A 16,184-nucleotide genomic window follows, 5' to 3' on the forward strand; every position below is an offset into this window, starting at 1 on the left:
GGTTCAGCATCACCTTGGACATCCCTGGACTTTTCTCATCCCCCACCTTTTTCCTCCTCGCTGCAGCTTCAGCCTCCTTCATCCACACCCCGAGCACATGAGGAACACCCTGTCAGTGTGAGGGTTCCTGCCTGTCAGGTGCCTCTTCCCACCCCTTCCAGAGCTAATCCTGGCTCACCAACAGTTCCCAGCAGGAGACAGTGGGATTTGAGTTGTTTGTTTTTTTTTTTAACTCCCCCAGTGACAATTTCATTTAAAATGGGAATGTCAGAGCCATGACAAGTCCTCTGCAGCCAGACCTGTGTCTTGGCATCTCCTGTCCCTTTTGTTCTGGGATAAAGGTGAGGGATAAAGTGGGATGGTTGGATGGGGGAATTACTTGCCTTTCACCAGCCCGTGGCTGCTCTGGTTCAGCACTGCAGCCACTCCTGAGTGTCCTGACCCTGGAGTCACTCCAGGACTAGTGGAGAACGGTAAAATCAGAAGGAAAAAATTGGCAACATCAGCAGAAAAACGATCAGGACAATGACCTGTCACCGCCCGGGGCCCTGGGTGTGATGCAGTTACGGATCTGCCTGGTGGGGAAAGCAAGTGCTGAGGCTGCAGGAATTTAACTCGTAGGGAAAAACAACCCCTGGATGTCTCTTCCTCGTCGTCCAAATTATTGATAGAATACAGCTCAGAAGGGGTGAGATGTTTGAAAAATTGGAACTGTAGAATCACAGAATTCCCTGAGTTGGAAGGGACCCACAGGGATAGCCCAGTCCCACTCCTGGCCCTGCACAGACACCCCAACAATCCCACCTTGGCCTGAGAGCGTTGTCCAAACCCTCCTGGAGCTCTGGCAGCCTTGGGGCCGTGCCCACTGCCCTGGGGAGCCTGGGCAGTGCCAACCACCCTCTGGGGGAAGAGCCTTTCCCTGAGATCCACCCTCACCCTGCCCTGGCACAGCTCCAGCCCTTCCCTCGGGCCCTCGCTCAGCGAGCTGGGGATCTCTGTGTGTCGGACACTTGTCACGATCGCGTCGGTGCACGGAACAAACACGGGCTGTGGTGGGCCGGGATGTGCCGCTGCGGAACGAGCGCGGGGTTGGGAACGGGGTTGGGAACGGGGTTGGGAATGGGGTTGTAAGCGAGCTGTGTGTCTCTCCCCAGGCCTTGTACAAACTGTACAGCGCGGCCGCGACCCACCGACACCTGTACCACCACGCCTTCCCCGCCCCGCGCGCCGAGCCCGACGGCCCCGACAGGAAGAAGGTGTGAATCCCAGCACGTTCCCGCCGATGCATGACGGAGGTGGTGCCGCCATCTCCTCCTCGGATCCAAGCCCTCACCCTCGTTGTCCACCCCAGGTGCCACCGGCAGCGGGGAGCGCCGGTGCCGCTCGGGTGCCGGGAGGTGCCGGCACGGCGGTGTCCGTCCGTCCGTCCGGCACAGCCGCAGCCGAGCGCTTTGGGCTGTCCCGGCCAGCGACTCCCAGCTCATCTTCGAAGCCTTATTTCCCCCTTCTTAATTAGTTCCCACTGAGGGAAACAGTCATTTACGTGATACTGCAACTAAAAGAGGCCGAAGCTTATCCAAAAGCCAGTTTATTTCAGGTACTTGAACGAGTTATAACATGTAACCACTTTTTTTTTTTTTCCCCTTCAATTAACTAGTTAATGACATAAACATAATTAAAGGTGTATTAACTTGCTTTATCAGACACTGTAAGGGCACTTCTGCTGTGGAATGTTAACGATGTGTGGGGAACGGGGCTGTTTCTGTTTGTCTGCACAAAGTGTCACTTTGTAGCTGTGTTGGAGGAAGTTTCACTGTATTTCTGTACATATTTATCCATGATAGTGCATAGGACGTGTGGTACAGTTCTATTCTTTTATTGTCAGGACTATTAAAGTTTGCTTTTGGTTCCTAAGAAGTTGGTTCGACAGGGAAAAGTTATTTACTAGCAAAAAAAAAAAGTTCTTGACCCCTCCTCCTCTGGGGTTTTTGACATTTCTGGTTTCATTTTGGCTCTCACAGTTGGTGTTTTGTGGGTAATTTACCCACTGACAGGCCCAGAACACGGTGCCACCACTGCAAGTGGAGCATCCCAAACCCACGTGGCTTTTACTGCTTGTAAGAGCAGTTTACTTGATGTTCTAAGAGCCCCAAAAACCAGTCCCACGACCCTTCGCTCATCGAACAAAATGATTTTTATTGAATGAATAGGATTTACAGGAAATGTACTTTTTTTGTCTGCAGTGTTTATTGCACTGAAAAGAATCCATAAATAACATTTCAGGACAATTCATGAACCAGATGGAAATACTGGAGAGGGTAAGTGGACAATTAAAAATTTTCCCCAAGTGAGGAGCTTTAATACAAGACAAAAGCTCGTTAAAAAAGAACAGTAATTGCTGTTACATCCCTGATTTTCCCCGTGGGGTGGCACAGTGACAATGCCATTGCCTTCCCACCAGAGTGGGTCAGATTTTTGTGAAATGCAGTTTAGCCAGGATTTAAAAAACTCTGCTTAGAGATCTTGGTCTTTAGGAAGGTCCCAAGTGTTCCCCCTCTGAGTGAAAACAAGCAGTAAAATCTGAAGTAAAAAATAAGGCAACTCAGGCTCGGATCTGATGGGAGAAATCAGCTCCTGGTGCTCCTGAACAGGAACAGGGTTGGTGTTCTGTACATTAAAGCTGTAAACAAAGAGCAGAGTTCTCTCAGGAGAGGGATCCCAAATCCTGAGGGAAACACACCCTGAACTAGTCACTTGGATTTGGACAAGGTTTGGAAGCCGGAACATTTCACACACAGTTGCATCTATTGCCCTTAAAAAATACATAAGTCAGCTTTTAATACTGCAGCTGACTGGGAGGAAAGAGAGTGGGATCAGGGCTCTGATCAAACTCCACGCTGGTTTTCAGGATAACAAACTACTCCTTTGCATGGAGAGAAGGGGAAGGAAGAAAAAAAAAAAAAAAAAGGATTACCAAACAATCTCCATTTTTATAAACAACACATAATACATGTAGAAAAATACTCAAGAGGATAATAACAAAGGTGCAACGTCAACAAAAATAAGCTGCCTTTTCAACAAAAGCACTTTTTTTTCTTTTCAGAGTTTTGAGTGTGGAGTGGGAAAAAAAAAAAAACAACAACAAAACCCAACCACCAACCGAACAACCCCCTTTTTTTTTTTTTTTTTTTTAAAGCTGTTGAGTGTCCTTACAGAGAGAGTCCGTGGGGAGGGGTCAATAGTTCTTGCCGTGCTGGGCGTACCACTGCTGGCGCTGCTGGCGGTGCTCCAGCTCGGTGAGCAGCGCCTGCCGGAACGCCTCGTACAGCTTCACGATCCGCTCCAGCTCCTTCATGAACAGCAGCTTCAGCATCCCCTGGTACGTGTCCAGGTCCGCCAGCTGGAACAGCTCCCACTTCAGGATGTGGTCATACCTGAGGGGGAAGGAAAAAGGGTTTAGATGTGGTGTATCGGCGGGTTTGGGGGTTTTTTGGGGGGCTGACGGCAAAAACGGAGTTGGGTCGCAAAGTGAGTCAGAAAAATCCCGGCACGATCCCTCAAATCACACCAAGACTCCAGAAATACTGGAGATCCCGTGAACTGATCAGAATAAAACAACTGAGAAAAATATAGAGGGTGAGAGAGCTGTGGGGGTTCACCTGGAGAAGAGAAGGCTCCAGGGAGACCTGAGAGCCCCTTGCAGGGCCCTAAAGGGGCTCCAGGAGAGCTGGAGAGGGACTGGGGACAAGGGATGGAGGGACAGGACACAGGGAATGGCTTCCCACTGCCAGAGGGCAGGGTGAGATGAGATACTGGGAAATGTTGGCTGTGAGGGTGGGGAGGCCCTGGCACAGGTTGCCCAGGGAAGCTGTGGCTGCCCCTGGATCCCTGGAAGTGTCCAAGGCCAGGCTGGACGGGGCTTGGAGCAACCTGGGCTAGTGGGAGGTGTCCCAACCCATGGCAGGGGGTGGTACTGGGTGATCCTTAATGCCCCTTTCAACCCAAACCATTCTGTTATTCCATGATTCCATGATTTAAAATTCTTAAAAGTGAAAGAAAAGTAGCAGTTTTTTAAAAAGGAGCAAGACAGGCAGGAGGAAGTTACACCCTGAAGATGTTTCACATATTTTCTAAGCACGTGGTGCCGCTCTCACAAAGATGAACTGAAAGTAAATCCCACCCTCCACCCTCTGAGCTGCAAGAAGTGCTGTGATGATTTCAAGTAAGGCCTGAAACAAAGCAAATGTGAGAAACTTTCGGCACAACTTCCTCATGTGCCGTGAGCAACAAAATCAGACGTAAGCACGAGTTCTACTTTACATGGAAATTCTTTAGTTTCTAAGTGTGAGCTGCAGAAGGAAAAAAAAAAAAAAAAAAGGCCAAATCTCACTTGACAGGAGCCCTGGCGTAGACCTGGAGCCAGTCTGGGATCTCAGCAGTGTGGTAGGGGTTGGCAGGGACCAGCAGGGGTTGGCTCCGCTCCGCCGGCTGCGGCTGGTAGGACACGGGGGGCGGCTGATCGTAACGGGGAACGCTGGGAGAGGACACAGGGAAAGCCGTGAGCTCCAGGGGGTTCCTGACACACTGACAGCACTGACTTCTGGATTTATTGTGACATTGATGCACAGATTAATGTGTGCAAAGGCTGATGGTGCAACCACACCGGGGGTGTGTTGCCTCGGCAGGTCTGCACCGAGCAGCTCGCCGATGCTTTTGCTGCAGTCACAGGGTGAAATTCCCCTCACACCCACTCACCAGAGCACAGAAAAAGCATTAGATCTGGTTCTAAAACATTAAAGAAGTATTGAGTCAGCCAAATAATCCACCGTTTAATATGTCAGAACAAATGTAGTCAGGCAGCAGCTGATGAGTTATTCCATATAAAGACATCCTCCTGTATTTCTCATACATTCATATACAATATTTATCATATATTTATCTTTTGAGCCACATGTTAAAAAACCTTCTCTTCCTGGGTACCAGCAAAATAGACTGAGTGGTAGGAATTCACTGTTAGATTTGGTTTATATTAGCTTTACCTGGAAAATACAAGTAGCTAAAATACCAATTTTCATTCTAGACAAGACTTAATTCACGTTTCAGATCTTCAGCCGTCTCTGTGAGCATCAGATCGAGTTTCTTTCCAGTCTAAACAGTTCAATTCTGCTCCCAGCAGCTCTGCTGTTTTACTGACAGCTGAAGAGCTGCTTTGTTGGGAGTGACTGAGGAGCAATATCCTGTTTCTAAACTTGTGACAGAAGCACGAGACAAACCCCCGACAATTACACCTCCTCCTCAAGACCTCGGTTCTAAAAATAAGGTTTTGGCACGTTGAGACAAACCCGGTTCCACTTTAACTGGATTAAGGGAAATCCAAGCACAGAGGAGGAGGTTGTCTGCCTCACCTGGGAGCACAGGGATGTTTGTACTGAGCTCTTTTGTTGATGTGATCCACGTAGTAGACCCCGAATTCCGCGGACTCCACGCGCTCCCAGCCCGGCGGGAGCCCCTCCCGCTCCAAAGGGTGGCTCCAGTGAGTGGTGTTGGTGTTGTGATCTATGTAGTATTTCCTTCCTCTGATAGTCCAGTCCACTGACCAGCCAGGAGGAAGAGGTAAATCTTCAGAACTATGATTTGTTAAGTTTCCTAGAGATGTAGCAGCAACTCTCCCGATGCCTGAAAAAACCGGGAGGATCAGGGTTTAGTTAAAGCTTCCCAGAAATGATCATTTCTGTCAACACACTGTTACAGCTGCACCACTGATCTACAAAAAACCCTCTTTTTCTAGTTACAGCCAGAAATTACAACTATCCAGGAAAATCACCGAACCCCAACAGTGTTTTTTAGGTGAGCCAGTGAAGAACAGCAACAGGATCAGGGAAAACGAGAGAGGAGGGACGTGAAGGGCTGACAGGAATCAGTGGGTGATTAAATTCCCACCTCTTCCCTGGAAACACAACACACTTGGGGTTTATCTACCACTGAATTTAAGAGACTGCTCACCGGCACTTCAAAATTTTAAAAATTAACATGCTGGATGGTGAGAGATGTACTACAGAAACACAGTTCCTTTCCTGTCCTTTCCTAGGGATAATTAGGAAGCTGGTTGAAATTAAAGACATAATGGCAATTAAAGAAAACAAAAAAGAAAAACCCACCCCAAAAAAACCCCAACCACAAAACCACAGTGACATCATCAGGAATTTTGCAGGCCTCTTTCCATTCCTGGGAATCTACCACCTCCTGGATGTGTCAGCCCAAATCCAACTCCATTTTTTAAATCCTTTTCAGGGAACCCCCTCGGTTCCTCCAGTTCTGCAGTTAAACAGCCTCTGGCTCCAAAGAAATTCCCAATTATCTTCTCATCCCACGACCAAATGCATCTAATCAATCCCAGTATCATCAGTGTCACCATTTCCCACAGCCAGTAGAAGGGATTTGGGAGCCACCTTTCCCACTTTTTTTTAGGAGTCAGAGAGTGCCTCCATCACACATCTGGGAATACACATCATACTGATGGGAATACACCCCTTTCCTCCTGTTTTTCAGGAATAGCATTTTTGGGTGATTGTTTTTTGAGGGAAGGGAAGGGAAAGGCAGAGTCTCTCTCACCCAAAATGACAGACTGAAAACTGGGTGGGTTATTTCCCAATAAAACATGGCATTCATCAACAGTGAAGTTACAGGAAGGCTCCAGAGCAACTGGAGAAATATGAAATAAATTTAAAGACCTCTCACACTGTTCCTCAAAAGTCTGAGCTCATCCACAAATCTTTTTCCAGCTTTTTCATGTTCTGAACTGTCTGGCCTTACAGGATTCCCTCTTGTTTCAGTACTTACCTATTTGTCAGCCTATAAAGGGAAGCTGTGTCCACCTTTAATTGGGATTTAAGCAACCTGGACCTCTACTTCCAGAGAAAAGAAACATCCTGGAGGCTTCCTAATCTCTGGAAGTCCTGGGGCAGGGAGGATATTCCAGCCCCTCACAGTGATGTCACTTGTTTGGATTTCATTCCACCGACAAAATACAAACATTTCAGCTTCTTGAAAATACTTGGGATAAAAAAAAAAAAAAATCCTGGATTTTCTCCAATTAACTGGTTGTGATTTCCTGTACTCTCGTGACTATTTACATTTACATGTTTATATTATTATAGAATAGTCACTCTTTAACAGTGACCATTAAATCAACACTGCCAGGAGACCTGAACACACGAATTGGGGATAAAAACCCCACCCCTATTTTCTGCCTGCTGTTCAAACCAGCACATGTTTTTTTACAGTTCCTCCCCCTTAAATTCAGCAAATACACAGATATTTTTATTTATTCCTTGCTTCCCAGCACTTGGAAGCTTGCATTAAAAGCTGCACCATCCATCCTCAGCACCAGAAGTTCTCCTGGATTCTCCCAATAGCAGTTTTTTGTTTGTTTGTTTAATTTCTGACATGCAGAGAACAAAAATAATACCAGACCACAAATATATATCTGCCATTTTGATTTCATCTATGAAGGAGCAGAGCCACACCATTAAAGTAAAACTTATATATCAACAGTGTTCCATGAACAGATTTATGAACTGATGGCTGCAAATACTTCAGGGTGTAATTATTATTTTTCCCCTTAAAATTGAAAATCATGTTGGGATATTCTGTGTGTTGGAAGTTTCATGATGTTGATATTCATGGTGCCTTAAAGCCACCAACCCACTGTGGCATTAAAATCAACAACTGGTACAATTTAGACTTTTTTTTTTTTCTCCTATAAATGGAGTTTAATTAGAGAGATCAAAAGAAATTATATATTGGTTTTCCTGATAAACCTCAGCAGATGCTCCTTTGAGGGAGAGTGGATACACAGGTAAGAGAAAAAGCTCCTGCTGTGTTTCTGAACGAGAAGAGAAGAGGAAAATTGACTTTTTTTAGATACATACACCTGTAAGTATCAATAATAAGACTGAACAACACCAAGAGCAAATTCCTATGTGATCTTTCCCAAAATATAAACCGAAGAAGAAAGTTCCAAGCTCCAGCCTAAACCCATGGACTGTTGACACTGCCTTTTCCATGGCACATTGCCAGGAATGACCCTCTTCTGAGTTTAAATTCCAGGTAAGGTCTGAGCCCTGAACCGAAACAAGACAGAAATTCTCATTATTCCTGCTCTCCTAAGGAACAGAGTTGCTTAAATTATCTGCTTTTTTCCAAATGTCTCCTTTCCTCTGCTTTGAGATGAGCACTGGTCTTTACAAACTCCCCTGAGTGGCACTGTCAAATCTCAGGGATGGTCAACAATTAATTTGGAATTTATGCAGTTGTGAATCCTTTTCAGGATGTCTCTTCAGGGCTTTTCTAGCCTCATTTAGTAATTCTGGGTATAATGATATAATATAACATATAATGGGGTATATGTGGTATATAATGGGGTATTATGTGGTATATAATGGGGTTGCTGTTGCTTTTAAGGGACATCAATACTGAAATTATTTGAGGCTTTGCTTTTTCCTCCCATTTCTAAAACACAGAATCTTCAATTTTAAGGTCTTGAATTACCACCCTAAGCTTTGAGCACCACGTTCCAGTGCACTGTAAAGAGCTCCCTCTCTTAAAAATGTATCTTAAGGTAATAAAAGTCACAAATGTGAAAAATCTGGAGTGTTTTCTTCAGCCAAGGAGGTTGTGTTGGGTTTGTTCCCCCAGGATGGAACAAAGGAAACTGGAATTGATGTGTCAGTGCTTTCCCAGCCCTGTGAAGGGCGTTCATTCCCTGCCTGGAAAGATGTCCAAGTCCTTTGGAGGAAAGATTTCCAGGTCAGCAAAGGGCAGTTCTTCAGTCTGTTGGGCAGGAAGGACAGGAGGAAAATCCCAGCACCAGCATAATGGAAAAAGAAGAAAAACCTCTGAGGAGAAAGTCTCCCTTTCGTAGGAACTGTGCTGATGTTGGCAGGGAAGTTCCAGAGCCCAGGAACTCCCCACAGCTGCCTCCAACCACATTCCAAAGTGCTGAAGGGCAAATCTCACAAACCAGTATGTCTTTTGTTTGGCTCTTGAGAGCCTTTTTCCAGGATGCCAAAATCCTCTCCCTTCCCCTCATCAAACCGGGATGAAGAACGGGAAGAGAAGACGAACCAACTGTTTGATTTTCGGGGAACAAGTGACAACAAAACAGCAAAGAGCAGCTCCAACCACTTCTGTCTAGACAGGCCTGCAGGTCCCAGGCCCTCCTAACCCATTCCAAAGCATCCCAAGGAACTTCCTGAGCACAGGCACCTCTTTTGTCAGAGGGAATGGGGCGTTCCAAACAAGCACCACTTCACAAATAGGAAACGACAGGGAAGGACTGTGAAAGCTGCAAGAATTATGCTGCAAAATTACTGCAAAAATCAGCACAAAGGAAGAAAAGGGCAGGAACTGCCACTTGTTTGAAAATGAGAGACGTGTAAACACCTAAAAAGCGTGGCTGTTTTAGCCCTAAATAGGTTTCATGTAATGATCTGCATTTATTTTGCTCCTTTATGAAACACGAACACCGCTCTGCAATTTTTTACGAGGTTTACAAGATGAACCTACTTTCAACTGTTAATTGTTTCTCTCCTCTGCCATCCCAGTGAACTAATTCCAATCCAAAAGTCCCTCCACACTGTGATTTCAATCTCAGCAATTTTTTTCATAGACACAGAAGAATGTTCTTACCGCTCACACAGGGACAAATAACTCTGAGGTCTTGGTTACAAGTTACTTCCAAGCTACACTGTAGGTATAACTTCAACCACAGACCTCCCCAAAACTTTAACCTAGAAGAGAGGAAAGACATGGCCAGGAAAGACAGGTAAAGGCTCTTAGAAATAAGTTTGAAAAGGACACTAAAAAAAAAAAATAAAAATAAAGAAATAAAAAAGTTCGAGAAATGCCACAGAGGTAGGTAAACATATAAAAACCAGGAGGTATCTCAACTGAAAACTTTGTTCAGAGAAATCAGCAACACTGAATTGGTAATTAAAAGCAAATTTAATGAAAATAAGAAAAGGAGAACGTGGGAGAATTGAATAATGACAGAGAAAACATGACTTCAAGGGGAAATGCTTGCGAAAGAACATGTAATGCTGTCAACAAACTGCTGAAAAACCACGGGGCTTGCTTTGCTGAACACCCTGAAGAGCTCACTGGGAACATGTCTGCAACTTCTCTCCAAATTATAAGGAGGAGAATCTTTATTTTGAGTGAAAGCTGAAATTCTCACTTCCCAAAAACCACCTGGTGGACCCACCACTCAGTGAAATATTCACCAACAGCAACAACTCCTTGTGTTCATCAGGCAACGTTTCCTTGGGAATCCACACAAAATGTACCAGAACTGACCTTCGGAGGGAGGGTGGGAGAGGAGGGAAAGGGGAGAAAGCAGCATTTACAGATTCCACCCAATAAAGAGATTTTTTAACTGGAAACTGTAGGTATGAGGCAATTTTGCCAACCATTATCTCAATGAATAATATCGATCAGGTCGAACATTTAGAAGCAGCAGGGCAGATGCAGAAGAAAAAAAAGGGATTTAGACAAAGACAATGAAAGCAAAAGGCCTGCCTCGGGATTCTGGAACTGTGGGGGAAAAAGGAACAAGAAATGAAAGAAAAATTACTGTAGCAGCTCAAGGGAAACACTCAAGGTTTGAATGATGGTTCAAAAAATAAAAAAAAAAAAGGAAGCTTCGCGGGGAGATGAAAGCAAGAAAATCCAAGGTTTTCTTATATTGGGCCACATAATTCTTTGACTGAGAAAAAGTAACAGCAATTATTGAAAAGATGTAAAAAATGAAGGACATAAGTGACATTTTTACTGTGGTGAAGCTGAGAGAGGAATTTCAGAGTTCATGTTCCACGCTGAGATAAATTTAAAAAAACAAAACAAAACAGAGGAAAGGGAAACACTTTGGCAGACAAAAGGCTCACCCTTGTCTCTCCCTGCAAATGCACGAGATTAAATCCTCCCCCCTTACAAAAAAAATCTGTGTAGAATTTGTTCAAACTATTGAATGTTAAATATGAGATTGAATGACAGAGACCAAACAAACAGCAGCAGCTCCTTCATGACTTCCAGGGCTAAGGGGACACAGGTAAACAAACAGCAGGGGAAAAAAAGCTTATTTAGAAAGAAGAAATTGTTACAATTGAGAAAAATATGGCTGTGAAGCCCTACTTTTAGCTTCTTCTGAAGATTTGATAGATTGACCTCCACTTTCGGGGCCAGAGCTTTAATTTTTGAAGTCTCCTCAGCAGACACAGCAAGTGTAGTAATTCTGAACTTAAACTGATGGATTGGTTTGTGAAATCCTCCCCTCCTGCCTCTCTTCCCCAAATTATCCCAGCACAACTCTCCCAGATGCTCGTTACCTGCACCAGGTGAGTGTTTCATGACTGTTGGATGAGCAACAACCAGCAGAGATGGAGGCAAATCAGATGCAATTTAGCAAAATAAAGGAGGATTAAAGCAGCAAGACTTAAAAGCTCAGCATTTCAGAATTTCCTGCCTGACAGCTCCCACACCCCCCTTCTATCACTTCTCATGGAAATGTTTCTGTGGTAAAGGAAACACAAGTCCCTGACAGGTTCTAGTTCCACACAGGAGCTCAGCAGCATTGAATGCTGGATGTTCTTCCTGGCAGGTTTATTTTTCTGGACAGGAGATTTATTTTATTAGAGACTAATTGCTATTTTGTTTGCAGACTACAAGTGACAATGTATTTAATGTTGAAGGCACGTTATTGAAAGAGTTTGAAATGTTTCTTTCAAACTCCCCCTTGGACATAGTTTTTGCAGCATCAAACACAGAATCAAATATTTCAGGAAAGTAGTATTTAATGGCTTCTTCTTTCTTATGCTGTTCTTTAGAAAACAAAGACAAGTGAAAAACTGAGGGGGAAAACAGGTATATTTACAAACAATATTAAAAGCTAAAAGGAAGGAGTCAAGGACCAGGACCAGATGCCAATTTGCTAATTACACAAAGCAATCACTCCTCCCTTTGACTATTCATAAGCAATTATTTTAATTATTGAGGTCAAATTAAAACAATGACATTAAATAATAAGACAATGAGAGTTAAAATAGAATGATAATAACAACAACAACGATGCTGTAATGTTATAACCTAGAGCTGTTGGTTATTCTCTCTACCATGAAACTAGATGTCCCCTAATAAATAATAAAAACAAAATACCTTCTTAGCCAGGGACTGATGCAACTTTGTGTAGAGGAGTTGCATCTATAGTTGGCATTAAGAAAACCAAAATTTGCTTAAACTTATCCCATTTATTTAATAAATAAAGAGCGTGTAAAGAGTACCTTCCCTTTCTGGATACACGTGATCAAATTCTCAACTCTAATCACACAGAAACATCACGGAAAAGCAGCTCCGTCCTACACAGCCCAACTCCTAAAAAACATCACCCAGGTGCACCTAAACTCTCAGCCAAACCCCTAAAACCCCTTACCTGAGGTGTGCCTCCCATGATTCTGGGACATCCTCTGGAAAAGCTCACTGTTGTGCTCGTAATACCTGTAGTCCTCGTGGGCTCGGTCGCTCACCTGCCGCCTCCTCTGGGCCTCGTAAAAGTGATCATAATAATAACACCGGGCCCCGGGGTCGCCGTTTTCCAGCCCAGGACTGGCTTCTGTCAGGAAGGACTGGGAGGAAGAGCCGTATTCCCTGGGGACATCAGCCAGACTCCTGGCCAGATAGGAGGGTGCAGACAGTCTGTTGCTCTCCCGCCTCATTATTTCGTGGGGCGGCCTCTGCACTGGGGTTCGGAGGAAACTCTGGTTCCTGGAAACAATTCCATCTCCTCCAGGGGCGTAGGCAGAGGGCGTGGAGTCGGGAGGGCAGATGTCAGTTCGTCTTGGAATGGTCGGACCGTGACGGATAAAGGAAGGCATCAGGTCTGGTAAAGAGCAGGGAAGAGAAGTCACAACTCTGCCTGCACTTCCACGTAAAGCCTCCGACCACCGCCCTAAAACTGAGGGAATTCCTGTGTAAAACCCATTTAATGCCCATGCAAACAGACTGGGAATGCTGCAGGGTGTCCTGGTGCAACAGGAACCAGCACACCTTCCACCAGCAACAAACTGGTGCCAGGACGGTGCAGTTCTGCCAGTTCAAACCAACCCCAAACCCATCATAAAACACACAAACAAAAAACCCCAACCCACCCACTCTGTGCTGTGGCTGCGTCAGTCAGGGTTTGCATCTATTAGAAGGGTCAAGAAAATCCCAGTATCCTGGCTACTACTTTATTGGGGACACTGTGCTTACGAACTGGGAATAACAAGATGTTAACGCCCACAGGCTCACAGGAATCCAGGGGGGAAACAGGAACAGAATCCACACCATGTCCACCCATCCCAAAATCACCAGGCTCAGCCAGAAAAATGCTGTCACTCTGCACATGCTAAATCCTCAAATTATCATGGAGATATTTCACTTTCTCTCCTTTACAACTTCACTGCCTCCCTCCAGCAAGCGAAACATTCCTCCTCTCCCTGCTTTTACTTTCAGTGTGGTACAAATTAAGTAGTTCCCTCCAGCTAAGTCAACACAAATGACAGCTTTCATTCAGAATGAGGTTGTGCCTACTATTAATTACTTTTTAGCAATAAGCTCTTACAGGTAAAATGTTAGTCTTAGGGTAAAAATCTGGTGCACCCCAGAAGGTGTCAGCAGTAAATTTATCATGATCACAGCATGTAAGAGCATAAACGAGTAAATTTATGAACACCTCAGACACACCCACAGCTTAACAGAACAAAAATTAGTTGGGTTTTTGTGTTAAAGGACTAAGCCAATGCAACCAAAGTACTAAATTATTTTGCCTGTTGACTGAGGAACCAGTTGTTCGTGCAGCAAACACTTCCAGAAAAGCTGAGTGCCTGCTCCTGCCAGCAAATCAGTTTTTGCTAGCTGGGAACTCCAACCTAATCCCGCAATTACAGAGTAAATAAACACATTTCAGTCTCGGGTTGCCATCAAAGACCAACAAAAAAAAAAAAAAAAAAAGAAAACTTAGTGTCTTTTCAGTGGGTATTTGCCAGTGTTCTGTCCAGCCCCAGGAAAACGGGGCTGTGGCATCAGAGCCAGGTGAGCCACGGGAAGCTCCTGCATTCCAGGTGACCTCACCGGGCTGAGTCATGGATAGGACCTGGAGCGTTTGCTTCCGCGGGGATTTTATGCAACTGCCTGGCAGGACAGTTATCTCATTCCCAAAGCACATCGGGAAAACAACCACTCCATTCCGGAAAGAGAGAGGTCACGGAATCACGGAATCACAGACTGGTTTGGGTCGGAAGGGACATTAAAGGCCACCCATCGTGTTCCATCCCCTGCCACGGGCAGGGACACCTTCCACCAGCCCAGGTTGCTCCAAGACCATCCAACCCGGCCTTGTGATCTCTTAATTTACGCAAAAACAAAGTGTGGAGACTCCGCGAGCCCCGACCTGCCGAAACCGAGGAGCTGAGAACCGAGGAAACCACAAACCCCACCAAGCTGGGGTACGATGAGCACCCGACGCGTGTAGCGCTCTCTTTCAGAGTGGGGCTCCCTTTATCTTCCCTCCGTCACCTCCCAGGGCTCACAAAGGAATTAAACACGCACATATACGGAGAGAAAGAGAGAAATACCCCCCACACATACACACACAGGGATGACCCCCCATCCTCCGCGGGGCCCCCCCGAGGCCGCGCCGCTCCAGGCCCCGCTCCGGCCGCACACAAAGGCCTCGGGCTCGTCCCCCCGGACCCCGGGCTGGTGTCCCCGCGGTGTTCCCCCCGACACTCACTCCTCAGGAGCGGGCTCGTCTCCTTCTTCACGTACTTCCCCTGCACCTCGCCCGGCTTGGAGAGCTCCGTCCGCGTCTTCTTCCGCGACAGCATCCCACCTCCCGGCGCGCCGCCACCGCCCGCATGCCCGGCGCCGCTCCCCGCTCCGCAGGGCGGGGGGGGTCCGGCCGCCCCCGGGGATCGGGACGGGGCCGCGATCGGGCCGGGAACGGGGATGGGGAGCGGGGCCGGGCCGGGGGTCGCTGAGGGGACGCGGCGGGCGCGCGGGGCGTTGTGGGAAGGCGGCGGCCGCCGCCCTCCGGGCCGGCCGCGGGCAGCGAGGGGAGGGGGCGCCGCCACAGCGCCCCCGCGCGGCCGGGAGGGCGCGGCCCCGGCCCTCACGGGGACGGGGAGTCCCGGGGTGCCGGGGAAACCCGGGATCCCCGAATCCCGGAGAAACCCGGGATCCCCGAATCCCGGAGAGTCCCGTAATCCCAAAGTCACGGAGAGACAGAATCACTGAGCCGCAGAACCACCGAGCTTGAAAAAGAGATCATCGAGTCCAAACCTGTGCCCGATGCCCAGCCCGGAGCACTGAGTGCCGCGTCCAGTCCTTCCTGGGACACCTCCAGGGATGGGGACTCCACCACCTCCCTGGGCAGCCCCTTTCGATGTCCAATCACTCTTTCTGTAAAGAAATTCCTCCTGATGTCCCACCTGAACCTCCTTTGGTGTAACTTGAGGCCGTTCCCTCTCCTCCTGTCCCTTGTTCCCCGGGAGCAGAGCCCGACCCCCCCCGGCTCCCCCCTCCTGTCAGGGGGTTGCAGAGCCAGAAGGTCCCCCCTGAGCCTCCTTTGCTCCAGGCTGAGCCCCCCCAGCTCCCTCAGCCCCTCCTGCTGCTCCAGACCCTTCCCAGCTCCATTCCCGTCCCTGGACACGCTCCAGTCCCTCAATGTCCTTCTTTAATTGAGGGACACAAAACTGGACACAGCACTCGAGGTGTGGCCCCACCAGTGCCCAGAAAAAGTGATCAATCACTTCCCTGGTCCTGCTGGCCACACTATTCCTGGTACAGACCAGGTGCCATTTGCCTTCTTGGTCACCTGGGCACACACACTGACTTATCTTGTCCTTCTCTAGGACAAGAGGCACAGGGCAGAAAGTGATGCCCAGGAATTTCCACCTGGACATGAGGAAGAACTTTCCTGTGCAGTGACTGAGCACTGAGAGGGTGTGGAATCTCCTCACTGGGGATATTCCGGAGCCATCTGGACACAATCCTGTGCCATGTGCTCTGGGATGACCCTGCTTGAGCAGAGAGGTGCGACCAGATGATCCGCTGTGGTGCCTCCTGACCTGACCCATCCTGGGATTCTGTGA

The 16,184-nt window shown here is 47.2% G+C and overlaps 2 protein-coding genes across 3 annotated transcripts in view; one reads left to right on the forward strand and one right to left on the reverse strand.

The window, feature by feature from the left end:
* ATL1 (atlastin GTPase 1) overlaps window positions 1-1,917 on the forward strand; it is a 30,115-nt gene extending 28,198 nt beyond the window's left edge. For both annotated transcript variants that reach the window (XM_027744479.2, XM_027744478.2), the window contains one exon: window positions 1,155-1,917. In XM_027744479.2, the coding sequence (XP_027600280.1) occupies window positions 1,155-1,262 (108 nt within the window). In that variant the 3' untranslated portion in view covers window positions 1,263-1,917. The remainder of the gene's footprint in view (window positions 1-1,154) is intronic.
* SAV1 (salvador family WW domain containing protein 1) lies at window positions 1,573-15,047 on the reverse strand. The gene is made up of 6 exons (XM_027744481.2): window positions 14,825-15,047; window positions 12,485-12,931; window positions 5,406-5,676; window positions 4,391-4,534; window positions 3,214-3,434; window positions 1,573-2,680 (listed from the first exon to the last, which is right to left on the reverse strand). The coding sequence occupies exons 1-5, from the start codon at window positions 14,916-14,918 to the stop codon at window positions 3,236-3,238; spliced, it is 1,155 nt and encodes a 384-aa protein (XP_027600282.1). The 5' UTR covers window positions 14,919-15,047; the 3' UTR covers window positions 1,573-2,680; window positions 3,214-3,235.
* Between the last annotated feature and the right edge of the window lie 1,137 nt (window positions 15,048-16,184).

This window comes from Pipra filicauda, unplaced genomic scaffold, assembly GCF_003945595.2.
Source record: "Pipra filicauda isolate LSUMZ 115617 unplaced genomic scaffold, ASM394559v2 scaffold508_size1329835_pilon, whole genome shotgun sequence".
Taxonomy (NCBI): Eukaryota; Metazoa; Chordata; class Aves; order Passeriformes; family Pipridae; genus Pipra; species Pipra filicauda.

Bases quoted from the DNA above. Each gene is read 5' to 3' on its own strand.
- SAV1 (XM_027744481.2), bottom strand. From the start codon at position 14,918: ATGCTGTCGCGGAAGAAGACGCGGACGGAGCTCTCCAAGCCGGGCGAG. The intron at 4,535-5,405 runs GTGAGGCAGACA...GTCCTCTCCCAG, and splicing joins AAACATCCCTGTGCTCCCAG to CGTTCCCCGTTACGATCAGC. The intron at 3,435-4,390 runs GTGAGATTTGGC...CTTCCCCCTCAG, and splicing joins TACGCCAGGGCTCCTGTCAA to GTATGACCACATCCTGAAGT.